Source organism: Sceloporus undulatus, chromosome 1, assembly GCF_019175285.1.
Source record: "Sceloporus undulatus isolate JIND9_A2432 ecotype Alabama chromosome 1, SceUnd_v1.1, whole genome shotgun sequence".
NCBI classification, from domain to species: domain Eukaryota; kingdom Metazoa; phylum Chordata; class Lepidosauria; order Squamata; family Phrynosomatidae; genus Sceloporus; species Sceloporus undulatus.
In genome coordinates, this window is record NC_056522.1 from 370,449,081 (window position 1) to 370,464,311 (window position 15,231).

Genomic DNA, 15,231 nt, shown 5'->3' on the forward strand with positions numbered 1-15,231 from the left:
GAATTTTCTCTGTTGCTAACCTGCCTGCACTGTTCTCATAGCTCATGAGGAGGGAGAGAGGGGTCACTCTTGCATACTTTGGTTGTCTTTGTTTGCTTCTGAACTATGCAACCTTTAGAGGCCATTTTCCATTTGCATCCCCTTGGGGAGTGAACTCCAGCCCAAGGGCTCCCTATAGATCCAGTCATGGTGAATTTGATTGTCAGCCAGGGATAATCTGACTAGAATTAAGTTGAGGTCCCAATTTTACCATTGCCTTTAAGTGGATGTTGGACCACATCAGTAAAAGGAAAGGATGCTGGAATGCTTTTCTGCTGTGTACTATTTGCTGCATCATTTACCACCAATAACGTTTATTGCCAATAAAGCTAAATGTGTGTCAGTCTCTGGTACCAAAGGAACTCTTGGAGAAGCCTGGAACTATACCCAGTTCTGGAATAAGACAATCATTCATAATATGGCTTATCACACTTTCCTTTTTTACAGGCTGGACAAAATTTGCTCGATTGACCCGTGCTTTGACGAATAGCCGGAGTGTTCTACAGCAGCTGACTCCTATGAACAAAGCAGAGGTTGTCCATAAACACTCACGGTTAGCTGAAGTAAGTGCCCATCTTGACTCTAAACAGGATCTTTACTGCTGTGGAATTTGCTGCCCCTTAAAGGGAAAGAGAAAGGGAAGGGTGGTGTAGGATAAAGGATTATAAGGAAAGAAGGTTGGGGCTCCCAAGGGCTGCAGCAATGGGGGCAATGTTGGGTCAGGACCAGCTAGACTAATATCACACTACACTTACACTGTAGCTTTACTATTCCCCTTTCACTGGAATTTGAATTTAGAATTCTCAGCCAGAGAGCTTTTAGGCCCCAGTAAATTACAAACCCCAGAATTCCACAGGAGGCAGCCACAGAAGTTCAAGTGGAATAATAGCGCTATAATAGTGGAGTGCGATATTGCCCTTAGAGACCCTGTTCTTCTAGTGACTCAGTTGAATTTATATTAGGAGAGGTACATGGCTTAGAATCATGGAATCAGAATCATAGAGTTGAAAGAGACCCCAAGGGTCATCCAGTCCAACCCCCTGCCACGCAGGAAATCTGAATCAAAGCATCCCCGACAGATGGCCATCCAGTCTCTGCTTAAAGACCTCCAAAGAAGGAGACTCCGCCACACTCTGAGGGAGTGTGTTAGTAAAATCACTTTCGTTTTCAATCTAGACTTTAAATATGCAGTCAGAACAGGTAACTCAGAATAGGTTCAGCACCTTGAGCAACTCTTTTAAAGTTCAGACTAGAATGAACTCAATATTCCAGTGACATCAGAGTCATCCATCTCCTTTTATCTGGATATAGAAAATGTGTTGCTTTTTAATTTAATTTGGAATTATTTTTCATTCTGAATTCTTTACTTGTTGCAATAAATTGAATAAAGTGAAAATGGGAGAGGAGACAGAGGAATCAAGCAGCATTTTTGGGATTGATTTATTTTAGCCTGCACTGTTGTGGGTGTCAAACTTCTTCAGATGCACTGAAGAAATGGATTCATATCCATGAAAGCTCATGCCAAAATAAACCAGGTAGTCTAAAAGATAAATCTTGCTTCCTTTGTTTCCCCTATACCATTTTCCAAGTTATGTGGATGTAGACTAACATGGCTATCTCTTTGAAAATGTGTTGTTGTTGCTTATCTTCAACAACAACCACAAGGTCTTAGTGGAAAGATTTGTTCAGTGGGGGTGACTTTGTCTCTGAAGCTGAGAAAATGTGACTTCCTCAAGTCATCCAGTGTGTTTTCATGGCTGAGACTGGTCTCCTGGAGTATTGCTCCATGATCAGACCACAAGATTAGACTGTCTCTCCCTTGAAAACTACATAATCAATAATAACTACACCAATAATGTCTGTGTGTCTTTTGCTTAAGGTTCTCCAACTGGGTTCTGATATTCTTCCACAATACAAGCAAGAAGCCCCAAAGACCCCCCCACACATAATTTTACACTACTGCGCTTTCAAAACCACCTGGGACTGGGTCATCTTGATTCTCACCTTCTACACAGCCATTATGGTTCCTTACAACGTCTCCTTCAAAACAAAGCAGAACAACATTGCATGGCTAGTCCTGGACAGCGTGGTAGATGTTATTTTCCTGGTGGACATAGTCCTGAATTTTCACACAACCTTTGTTGGACCTGGTGGAGAAGTCATATCTGATCCCAAACTAATCAGGATGAACTACCTGAAAACCTGGTTCGTGATAGACCTCTTGTCATGTTTACCTTACGATATCATCAATGCCTTTGAAAATGTGGATGAGGTAAGCAACTGCAACTGATTTGTGCTGTAGTTATAACATCTCTACAAAAAGATAGTTAATTGCTGTAGCAAACTGAAATATAAGAAGAACTCTACTGAATCAGGCAAAAGGCTAACTAGTCCAGCATTGTGATCCCATGGTGGCCATCCAGATTTTCCTATGGGAAGTCCAGAAGCATGTCATGAGTGTAATCACACTGACATTCCATGTTATACTTCTCAGCAAATGGTCTTCAGAGGCATATTGACTCTTAGAGAAATATATAGCCATCATGATAGTAGATAATGATAGACCAGCCATATTTGAGTTTCTCTAATCCCCTTTTGAAGCCAAAATGTGTTGCTGGCTATAATTATATATCAGGGCAACAGTAGACATAATATGGTGTCCTATTGGTTCCCTTATTGAACCGAATGGGCATTTTTGTCCCCTATGAGATGTCCTCATTCCATTCAAGGAAGAGAAAGCAGAGTCATCTGTGAGTTTATCTAACCCCGTTTTAAAGCCAAATATTTGCTGGATATAATTATGTCATGGCAATACTGACGTAGTATGGAATCCTATTGGTATCACACTCATGCATAAGTTCCCTTAATGAACCAATTGAACATTTTGTCCAATGAAGAATGTCTGTGTTCAATTGAAGGATGAGGAAGTACAGTTGTGGATACAGTGCATGTGCAGATGTGCACAGATGCACATGAATGTCCACATTCAAAGACACTATTGCTTCAAAGGCATATTTGGTTGTGCATTTGGTTACACATTTGGTTGTGTGTTCAGTGGTAGAATGCTGCTGTTCAAAACAAAGTGTAACCCCACACATTTATGATACACAGAGCTGATGGAGGATTTCATTGAGTGCTCACAATCCAACATCCCCACAACATAGCTTAAGTATCTGCATGCAGAGATAGGTTATGCCAGGAATATGCAACTCTCCATGGAGAATGACAATATTGCACAACATATATCAAAGAGCTGAAGCTCAATGGGAGGAGAAAGGAGAGGCCCCAGTGTTGTTGTTTTTAAAATTAAGATTCCAAATTTCAATTTTTAAAATTATTATAAAAAATTACAAAATATTTTAAAACATCACATTTAACCAGATTCCTGATGGGACGGGATGGGAGGAGTTCAATGGCAGGTGTGTGTGTGTGTGTGTGTGTGTGTGAGAGAGAGAGAGAGAGAGAGAGAGAGAGATACTATGAGTTACCAAACTGGGTGATGCCAACCCTAGTGACACTACTGGTAAAGGAGCTATCCAAGCTGCTGAACAAAGGTGCAGCATCCCAAGAAGATGCTAAAAGGGAAAGATATGAGAGAATGTATGAAGTGAGGAAGGTGAGAGTCTTTGGCATTTTGGTTTTGTGGTCGATGTTGAGTAGTGGTTTCCTTGTCTGCAGGGCTATGAATTTACTTTGTATTTTAATGAAGGTTTTAAAGAGACTACCCAAACTGTTGAGCGCTATGTCCCAAATTACTCTATGTCCTAAGGTTCAGCACCTTGGAAAATTCCTTTAACATCTGTTCTAAAACCTGGAGTATATTCACTGGTAAACTGACATGGAAGCCATGCTCTGTACCTGAGTCACCCACAAACTATGGCCCTAAATCCTACTGTTAGTCCTGACTGGTGTAGACCCATTGAATCAATTATGGGTTCATTCACCATTCCAGAACTGATTTTAATGAGTGTGCTAGGTGGGACAAACCAACATGTTTTCAACTTATTTGGGTCCTTCAGTATGATTACTTATTTTCTTGAATCTCTGTGAGTTTATAATATCTATCAAACACTGAGGGCCTGAACAGACAGGCCAAAATAAAGTTGCTTCGGGTCACTTTGGATGTATGTATGCTGTTCAAATGATGCCTGCATCGTAAGAGGCCAGAAGCCGTGCCAAAGCCATGCTCCAGTCCTAAGGACTTTGGCACAGCTTCTGGCCTCTTAGGATGCAGGCATCATTTAAACAGCATACCATTAAACCAGTGCTTCTCAATTATTTTCTGTCATGCCCCCCCTAGGAAGAAGAAAACATTTCACGCCCCCCGCGCGACTGTAAATAGTATCATTTGTCTATAAGATTGTTATAAGTACACCTCTGCTAACCAGAGCTTCGCCCCCCCCTTTATGGAGCCTCGTGCCCCCCCTGGGGGGCCCGCCCCACTATTTGAGAAACACTGCATTAAACTAACCCGAAGCAGCTATATTTTGGCCTGTCTGTTTGGGCCCTCAGCTGTCTTTCCTTCCCCAACTCTTTTTGAAATTAGCTGTTCATAGCATCTAATAAGAAAGGTGTCTAACATATTTACAATGGGATTCCCTCTCCCTTTCCCCTCCAGCAGCCCTGTGGAGTAATTCAAATTGTCTTAACTGAGACTAAGGCCTGAAATAGAACGGCCAAAAGAGACACTATGTTGGGGACATGGTATTTAGGCAGCGCATGTCCCGACGCAGTCAGAAGCTGCTCCAGTGTCACTCTAAATGAAAAAAAAATTGTCCTGAAAAGGAGCGGGAAGAAATCACTCCTTTTCAGAGGCCATTTGAAACAGCAGCACTGGCGCTGAGGTGAGCTGCTGTGGCACTTGGGTGGTCTGTTTCACCCCTAAGGCAATTAAAATGGGGAATATCAAATTATCTCAGTGATCCAACTGTAGTTGTGTATGCTTTTATACAATAACAGGTGCACACATACATATACTTTTATGACCATAAAACACAGCTGTTTTTCTCTTCCACAGTGTCTAACAATGAAGGATGGCCTGTGTTTATCTTTAGAATTGAATTTCTCCCTCTTTCCCGCCATTCTTGGAGCTGTGTGGAGTAATTCAAATTGCTTTGACTAAGGACCCTATTGGCTTACCTTGCTTGAATTCAGTCCTAATTCGGGAGGCAGCTGGGTGTTATCACAAAAAAATCACCGTCGAATTGCCACCCGGGTCTGCCCCAGATGCAGCCCGGATTCTGTAAGCCACTTTGGTGACCCTTCTTAGAAACTTCCGACTTCTAAAAATGGCTGCCGAAGCGGCTTACAGGATCTGGGCTGCATCTAGGATGGACCTGGGTGGCAATTTGGTGGTGATTTCTTTGTAATGACACCTGCTGCCTCCAAGATTAGGACTGAATTCGGGAAAGGTAAGCTGAAGTTTTAATCCCATGTGTTAGGGTCCTAAGACCCATGCAAAATGCATGGCTGAGGCACTTTTACTTTCATTACTGAAGAAAAAAAAGTCCCCAAAATTGAATTTCTCACTGAAGTGCCCACCTGGAAAAATCATCACATAGTTTCTTTCATGCACAATCATCACATAATTTCATAAGTATAAAATTGCACTCTTTCTTCTTTAGGTAGGGTCTCAAGACTTATATTTAAAAGCTGATCACACTAGGACAATGCAGCAACAGTGTAAGATGAAGGCTTTTTAATGAGCCTATCGTTTAATCAATCCTTGGAACACTAAAGATGTTAAGCTTGATACATAATGAGCACAAATAGTAAATATGCCAAATGAAGTCTTCTTATATTTTCTAAATGAAGATACGTTGTTCCCCTGACAGAAAGGCATCCATCTATTCATTAATTCAAAAATTGTTCCATTTTTAATGCACAACTTCAAGCAATTTGCTAAAAAATAATTGGTCTTGTTTACTGGCATTGAATTTTGTCCATGGAGAATGTCCCCCACTTTTGGAAAGCAATGAGGACAGTCTTGGAAGGTCATTTAATTTCATATACTTGGGTAAAAAAAATATTATACTGAAGGAGTTGTGAGGTATTTTGTGATCCTACTGAAAATTTCAATGTTTTGACAGTGTTAGGATCAGGGTCTCACCTACACTTCTTGGTTTTCTAACTCCAAGAAAAGGTAATCCCTGCCCTATTGTCTATCCAAAAAAGTAGTCAGTTTCTTGTGATCTTTTTGTTGTCCCTCCCAATCCCCCCTCAACTCCAGCCAGCTTATGGCAAGCAGCTGAAATTTGGACATTTTATAATATTAACACCTTTGAGTCACTATCTGGGAGAAAGGCGGGATATAAGGCGATGTGTGGATGGATGGAATGAATTATGCAAGTAATAATGTTGTAGAATGCTTATGTACCACTTCCTAGGACCAATTAAAAATGAACCAAGCAAACTCAACCACAATAGCTTGAACAGTTTGCAAATCTAAACCAAAATTGAAACAGCTGTTATACAACATATTCTGTACTGAAACCAGCACATGTACTGTTTCCTAAATTTTCATACACCCCAGAAAGCACCAATTCAGGACTTCCCTGCAGAAATTTTACTAGAGCCATGCTGGGTCTTTATCAGTCAATACTGGACATTTTTATATTGAATTGGAAATGAAACGCTTTGGTTTATGGTAACAACACCAAATATTTGCAGTAGTTTTGTGTAAAGCAGTGCAGTCTGTTATTACAGGGATAATTTTTGATGCAGATTCATCTTCTAGCAGGTAGTGAAGTCATTTTCACTGGCAGCTGTCTGAAAGTTATTCAGTCTTGCATTCATAGGACAGTAGACCTTAAATAATTCTGGTCTTGAGGGCAGGGTTTGTAAGATATGGCCCATGGTGTATATGTGGCCACTGAACCACATTTTTTGAGTCCACTGACCTCCCCCCCCCCCCCCAAGATTTACATTGGGAGAACTTTTATGTGCCACAAACCCTGTCGCTGCTCCTGTGCAATGCCAGGTCGATTAACAACAAGTCCCACATCCTCCATGATCTGATGGAGGACACTAACTGTGACCTGGCTTGCATTACTGAGACCTGGTTTGGGCCTGAGGGGGATGCTGTGTGGGCACAGGCCCTCCCTGCTGGGTACTCGGTGAAGGACCAGCCCAGGTTAGGTGGGCGGGGTGTGTGTGTGGCCTTGATACATAAGAACATCTTGTCTCTCACTAGGAACCACATCCGACAGACTTTCTTTATCGAGTGTATTTACCTGACCCTAAAGGCTAGGGACAGTCTAGGGATTCTGTTGGTGTATCGGCCACTCCGTTAAGGACTCTCTTAACGAGCTGACACAGCTGGTCGTGGAGCTGATGCTGGAGACGCCCAGGCTACTTGTCCTGGGCGACTTCAACATCTCCCTTACGGCCAGCTATGTTCCATCCGGTGCGGCTCGGGAATTCATGGCTACCATGGCGGCCATGGGCCTGTCCCAGCTGATTTCGGGTCCAATGCATTTTGCGGGTAATACACTTGATTTGGTCTTCTGTTCGGATGCGGAAAATCCGTGGGTGGAAATAACTAATATTTCCCCCCTGTCATGGACGGATCACGTCCTGGTGGAGGCAAAAATCAAGGTCTCTACCCAGATCCCCCCCCGGGGGTGGTGGACCTATTAGGATGGTCCACCCTCGAAGGCTGATGGAACCCAAAAGGTTCCAGGAAGCCCTAGAGGGACACATGGTTGGAAGCGACGGCGACTCTGTTGATGCCCTGACTGGTATCTGGAATACCAGTCTATCTAGGGCTATACACAGGATCGCTCCCAAGCACCCTCTCAGGCCTGCTTCCAAACGTAAGCCCTGGTACACGGAAGACCTCCGGGCAAGGAATCGGGTTCTGCAACGGCTAGAGCACCGCTGGCGGAAACACCTACGCTTACCCAACAAGGCTCTCCTAGACCGCCTTTTGGAGGACTACGGAGAGGCGATACGAGCAGCTAAGAATGCGTTCTATGGTGCTCGTGTCGCGTCCGCGGAGTCGCGTCCAGCAGAGTTGTTCAGGGTAGTCAGGGAGCTAACTCAGCTCCCTCCTGCCCCGAACCAGATCCTTGAACCTTCAAAGGCCTGCTGTGACCAATTTAACAACTTCTTCGCGGATAAAACCTCTTGGATAAGCGAAGGTCTTAATGCCGGCATTAGAGCAGAACCTAGGTTAGAGGCATCCAGAGCTTCCATGGACTCTATTAAACTGGATCAGCTTGAGTTGGTAAGTACCGATGATGTGACAAAAATCCTTGGAAGTGTTCGGAAGACAACCTGCTCCTCGATCCGTCCTCATGGTTAGCGCTCAGGGGGGACCGCGTAAGACAGTTTACGCCAATGATTATTAAATACATCTGAGGGATGGGCATTTCCAACGATTTTAAATTGGCCCAAAACTCATTAAAAAAGCCCTCCCTCGACCCCCTGATACATAGTAATATCGCCAGTCTGCTGTCTGCTCATTTCTGGGGAAGGGAACGGAGGGTGTTTGCATCCAGCTTCAACGGTCTTGGATGAAACAGATTATTGACCATATCAAACTGTTTCCGGGGGTACGGGGTTGAAGACGGCCATGGTTGCCATTGGTCGATGTCTCGTCGTCAATCGACAGGGAAGCGTGTACTCTTGGTGCTCTGGACATTCAGCACTTCGATACCATAACCATGGTATCTTCTGGAGCGCCTGGTAAGTGGGATCGGGGCACTAGCGTCATGATTCAGGTCCACCTCTCTGGGAGGTTCCAGAGGTGACAAGTGGAGCGTGTGCTCCGATAAGAAGGCCCTTAAACTGGGTCCCTCAAGGAGCATTCTGTCCCATGCTATTTAACTTACATGAAACCGATGAAGACACCGGAGACATGGGGCGCGGGGATTTATCAGTACGCTGAGACACCAAATAATTTTCTCTATGTCTCCGACTGACGCAGTGAACTGAGGATGGCGTCTCTATCCTCTCGTGGCATGCGGAGTCAGATGGCTGATGAGGGAAAACCGACTCAGTCTGAATCCAGAAAAACGGAGGGACTTTGATAGATTCCCTGGTCCAGGAATGGCAGTGTTCCACCTGTCCTGAACGGGATACAGTTCTGTGAAGGACTCAGTGCGCATGTGTAGTTCTTCTTGACTCGTCGCTACACCTTACATCTCAGTGAATGCGACTTTCAAGAACACTTTATACAAGATTCGGCTATCCGACAGCTGCGCCATACCTGCCCAGAGGGACCTTGAAAACGGTGGTACACGCTCTGGAACCTCTGATTGGATTTCTGCAATGCGCTCTACATGGGCAAACCTATACCAACCCGAAGCTACAGTTTGGTAAAATATGGCAGCCAGCTGGTCAATGGTACTCAGGGCCAGCCATATTACATCCGTGCTTAAAATCGCATTGTCTTGCTATTGCTTCGGCTCAGTAACAGAGGTGTTAGTTAACCTATAAAGCCCTACATGGCTGGGCCAGAATACCTGAAGGACCGACCCTCCCCATACTTCCACCCAGCACTCCTCAGAACGTCTGGGAGCAAATACTCAGGTTCCAAGGGAACCAGACTCCCTCCAAAAAGGAGGACATATTCAGCGTCCCCCTTGCCTTTTGGAATATGTGCCCACGAGCTCCGCTCGCCAACTCCCTAGCTCAGTAGAAGGGCTTGAAACCTTCCTATTTCGAGCTGCCTTCCCGAAGAGTTCTGATGCCTCTCCTTTTGGTCGGCAAGATGGCTGCTGATGGGGTTTTGACTTTTTTAATAGGTGTATATTATTGTATTGTGTTTGAATTTTAAATTTTAGTACGCCCTGATCGATGGAAGGGCGGTATAATAACATTTTTTATTTATTATTATTTATTTATGTAATGTGACCAGTGCAGAAGCGCTGTCCATAAAATGAATAGTAGTGTCAAGTCCCATATATATTAACCAGCTGATTATTTTAAAATCAGTGACAAATACTGTTTAGATTAGGGAATAACATTGCACTCATTTTATTTTGGTCAGGCCAAATCTGGAATACTGTGTCCAGTTCTGCGAACCCACAATTCAAGAAGGATATTGATGAGCTGGAGCACAATTTAAAATGATTGAAGGTCTGACATAAAAATATTTACAGGGATGTCATAAGAGGATGGAGCAAAATCGTTTTCCTGTTGCTCCTGAGAATGGACCCGAGCATGGATCAACTCCAGGAAAAGAAATTCTACCTCACTATACAAAGAACCTCTTGCCAGTAGAACTATTCAACAGTGCAATCTGCTGCCTCAGAGTGTAGTGTAATCTTTTTTTTGGCGGGTTTCACAGGTGAGTGGCCATTTTGTTGGGAGTGCTTTGAGTGTTTTCCTGCATGGAAGTGGTTTGAAAACCGGGATGCGCCTTTGTCGCAATTGTCCAAATCTATGCTTCCATGAGACTTTTTCTCCTATGTACCTTAGCATATGATCCCAGTTGCTTCACCATGCCTGTATGGCCACTCAAGAGACTCCTTAGAATCATAGAGTTGGAACACACCACAATGGCCATTCCAGTCCAACCCCTGCCCTGGGAAATCACAATCAAAGCATCCCTGGAAAGATGGCCATCCAGCTTGCTTGAGACTTCCCAAGGAAGAGATCCCATACCATCTGAGGGGTGTGTTCCACTGTCCTTAATATGGAAGTTCCTCCTACGGTTGAGATGGATCTTATTTCCTGCAGCTTGCATCATGGGTGACTGATCCTGGTAGCTGGAGCAGCAGAAAACAAGCTGGCGCCCGCCGCAATCGGCTTCCCTGCAAAGAGTTATTTTTTGGAGAGTACTCGGTATGGAATTTAGTTACAACCAGAAAAAGGGCAAGACCAAAAACATTTCCAAAGTCTTACCCCAATATTTTTTACCCTCCCCTCCCCCATCCCACCCCTCACTTTCTTTTCACTTACTGCTTCATTATTAGCTATAACATCTCTATTTCTCAAAAGATCTATCATCCTTACTCCTTGTATCTCATCGTCTTTCAGTCTATTTTGCTTAAATCGTAAGTTTATACAATAATTAATCTTATCTATAATACACAAGCACGGTTTACTCCTTATTACCTTTTTAAACATTCCCTTTTGAAACAATTCTCTTTATTCTCGACCAAGTTAATTATTTTTCTCGCATTTCATCTTTTAATTTCAAAGTTATGTATCCATTTCTATATTTCTAAAAAAAAAAAACCAAACTTTAAAACCATCCTCCACTTTCGGCACTTCCTTATTTCTCCAGACTTTGGCAATTGTTATTCTGCCGAGGGCTATTAAATATAATAGGGTTTCCTTTTGGTCTTAATCCTTGTTTTCTACTATGTTAAAAGACAGAGCTCCGAACAGAGGGAATTCCCAATGTAAATTATTTCATTTTCTTGTATATTCTCTCACAGAATTTTTTTTATCAAGGGGAGATCTGACTGAGAATCTGTTCACCCCATTGACGCCAGGTGATTTCGGTGATTGATGGCTAGGCGGGTGTCCCTCTCCCTCACCGATCCATGTGCGTCCCTCCCGAAGATGCGTGCTCGGTGGATAGAGGACGACCGGTACCGTTCTTACAGTACGGTATACGTAGCTGCGCTCCTGCTAGAACCTCCAAACAAGATCCCTCAATATTTAAAAAGGGTCTCATATCACCTCTAACCTTCTTTTTCAGGCTACAACATCCCGCTCCCTGAGTCGTTCTCATAGGCCATGGTTCCAAACCCTTAACCATTTAGTTCGCCCTTCTTTGGACACACCCAGTACTCAAATGTTCTTTTTGAACTTGTGGCCAGAATTGGACACAGTCTTCCAGTAGGGCTGACCAAACAGAATTGTGGAGGCATTATTACTTCCCTTGATCTAGACAATATACTTTTATGAGCAGGCTAAAATTGCATTGCCTTTGTTTATATGCTTGTTGACTCATGTTAACTTGTGGTTACTTGGACTCATACTACCTTTCACATGTTATGTTCTTAAGCGATGTCTCCATTACTATATATTGAATTTCATTTTTGCCCTAAGTGCAGTACCTTACTTTTTTATGTGTTGAAAATCATCATTGTTGCTTTGCAACCAAAACTTTTCAGCTTATTCTGGGCATTTTTGAATCTGATTCTGTCCATCGGGTGTTAGCTACTCTTTTTAATTTGGTGTCATCTGCAAATTGATAAGTATGCCCTATTGTCATCCATCTAATCTGCCAGATGATGCTGGCTCCACATCTGCCAATCCTTTTCCTGAAATCAGAATATTTCAGTAGATAGAATATGAAAAAATGGCAAACATTTTGTCCAAACCAGCAAATGTTGGGCTAAGTGCATAAATTTAAACTTTTCCTTCTTTGGAAACTATTTAGGTCAACATTCCGCTGAAGATCAGATTGAGATGGTTTTCAAATGGGATTTGGTACTTATAATTACAAGGATGCTGTTAATATGATTTTGGATGACCGAGTGGGGATTTAGTTGACCTTACTACACAAATGTCAAAGCATGTATATAATAGCATGCTAATAAGGTATGGAGCTATACTGGATGATAAATGGGAGATAGTTTGGGAAAATAAGAAGTTTTATGGGATTGCAGAACTTCTGGAAAGCAATTTTATAGCAATTTAATTAGCCTTGTGTATGAGAGATGGTCATATTTCATTAATTGCTAATGTGCAGTAATATCTGAGGAAGGAACACATTACATGCAACACGTGGAAGCAAGCTGTTTCAGGTGCAAAGATTTAAGGATGGATTGAAAAGAAAGAGGAATTTATGCAAGAATGGTAACATATAAGAATTTTTGAGCACTTGTTGTGTGGTATCAGAGAAGATAACCATTTAAACTCTGCTTGGAAGGAGCAAAATGTATAAATGTATAGAGGAAGTCTTATACTCGGATTTTGCTTTTGCTTTATGGAGCAGATGGTGGTTATTAGCTGTAACTTGCCATCATGTGCTCAAGGGTACATGGGCAGAGAAAAAGTTGAGTTTTGGAATACTGCGGGGGGGGGGGGGGGGGATAGAAGCTTGGTTTTGCAGACTACTAGTATAGTTGGTCCTCAGTATCCATGGATTCTGCACACATAGATTCAACCATCCATGTCTTTAATTTAAAAAAAAAACCCAAAAGCAAACTTTGATTTTGACATTTTAAATTGTATATAGTGGGACTTCAGCATCCATGGATTTTGGTATCCACAGGAGGTCCTGGAACCAAATCTCAGTGGATATCAAGGGCCAACAGTGTAACAAGACTTAGAGCATATATGCACTACAGAACTAGAGTAGTTTGGTGCCAGTTTACCAGCAATGTCTCTATACGGTGGAATATTGGGATTTGTAGTTTAATGTGATACTTAGAATCCTATGCTACAGAGTTATAGTACATTGCCCTGAACTACAGCCCCAGTGTCAACAGAGAATGAATGTACCTCCTTACCAAACTACAAATTCCATTATTCTTTGGCAATTAAAGTGATATCAAATTGCTATAACTGTAGTATAGATGCAATCTTAGAGGGAAATTCTCCAGACTCATGTTGTTGTACCTAGCAGAATGGATGTTTGGAAAAATTAATTGGACCAGAGCTCCAGGAATCCATCTGGCAAGAGGAGGGATTCCGGGAACTGTAGTTTGAAATACTTTCCCTAAGCTTTGTGCTTTAAATATTAGCCCTGTGGATGCTATTCTGTTTCTTTGTTGTCAATGTATGTATTTGTAACAAATAAATAGACAAGTACAGTATTTCACTAGAGATCTTTCCAAGCATACTGAAAGGCTTTCTTCTGGAACTGCCCAGATAGGATATGGCAAGTTGCATATATGGGTGACTGTATTAGAGAATAGAAAATTAAACAAGACAACAAAGAATCAATTAGCAGACCATTAGGATTTTGGATTTTTTTGTTCACCTCCCATTTTTTGGGTGACACATTTGGCTCCACGAAAGGGATCTCCATGTGCATAAAAATGTCTGTGTTGCATGGTGGTTTCTTCTCTCAATCCATCCCTGGGTTTAGCCTGAACTATAAGGGACCCATTCAGGGTTCTCAGATATTTTGGAGAGAGGGGTCAGCATTTTATATACTTCTGACAGGTTGTTTCCAGCTGCAAGGAGACAAAATTCAATTTTACTAGACAGCACCTTAGTTGTATGCTTATTTCATCCATCCCCTCATCTCCTTCTTGTGCAACCTGCTGTAGTCTGTGCACGTAAACCTCCTAGTCAATGATTTCAGAATAATACTCTTCAGTAAATTATAGTAAACAGTAGTACTTGCCGACTAATTGTGTTAGCTTTCCATTTATAAGTCTTGCTGTGGCACCCACAGTGAAGGTTTTAATACACTGAGGTCTTTTTCCCAAGCCGCTACTGAGCAAATGGAGTATGCGACACCCAAATCCATCACACCAGTGAGAGAAATCAGATTAAATGAAAATTAATTTCCCTTATCTAAACTGGGGCTTGCAACTTGCCTCTCACCTGCGTCTGGTAGTCATTTTGTGCACAGCCAAATAGAGGGACTGTGGCTGCAAAAAAGGGAGGACGGACAGACAGACAGACAGACAGGCAGAGACAGTAGACAGACTGGAAAAGAAGGTCTCAGATCTGCATAAGATATGGAAATGCAAATGTTAATTAATTAATTATATTTTTGCTCTACCAATTAGTTGCAAGATGTACCTACGCTATTGCAATTATAACAGTATCGCTTTCCTTTTACTCTCATGGCAAGCCGTAGTTTGCTGAATTCTATGCTAGAGGAGTCTATTGCTTGTCTAATAAAGAAGTCCCTCGCCAAAACTGCCTGGAGCCTCGGCAGTTAAAATGGGACAAAAATGGTTGTTGTTGTGTGCCTTCATGTTGTTTCCAGTTGAACCTATAATGGGGTATAACTGTGTAGTGTAGAGCCATTTATAGTTGTCTCTTCCTTAACTTCAGCAGAAGCACTTTTCTGTGGCTAGATCTCTCCATAGATATGGAACCCCCCCTTCTTCATACCATCCTACTATCCTGTGCACTGAGTCCTTTAAAAATGTATCATTGAATGGAGTAGAAACATCTAGTAATGCAAAGGCAGAGGCACAAGTCTCAGTAGTGAGACTCCAGGGTCTGGTTGGCCAATTGTCGGAGCTGTTGTCCAAAAAAAGATTTCTTTTCTATGCTCTTTAGCTGAAATCCTACATCTGTATGGAGCTTTACACATGTATT

General features: G+C 42.4%; 1 protein-coding gene across 1 annotated transcript in view; it reads left to right on the forward strand.

Moving 5' to 3' along the window:
* The window catches only part of KCNH5 (potassium voltage-gated channel subfamily H member 5), a 246,221-nt gene that overhangs the window by 50,261 nt on the left and 180,729 nt on the right, over window positions 1-15,231 (forward strand). The window contains exons 5-6 of the mRNA XM_042459356.1: window positions 487-602; window positions 1,919-2,311. Of these exons, the coding sequence (XP_042315290.1) occupies window positions 487-602; window positions 1,919-2,311 (509 nt within the window). The remainder of the gene's footprint in view (window positions 1-486; window positions 603-1,918; window positions 2,312-15,231) is intronic.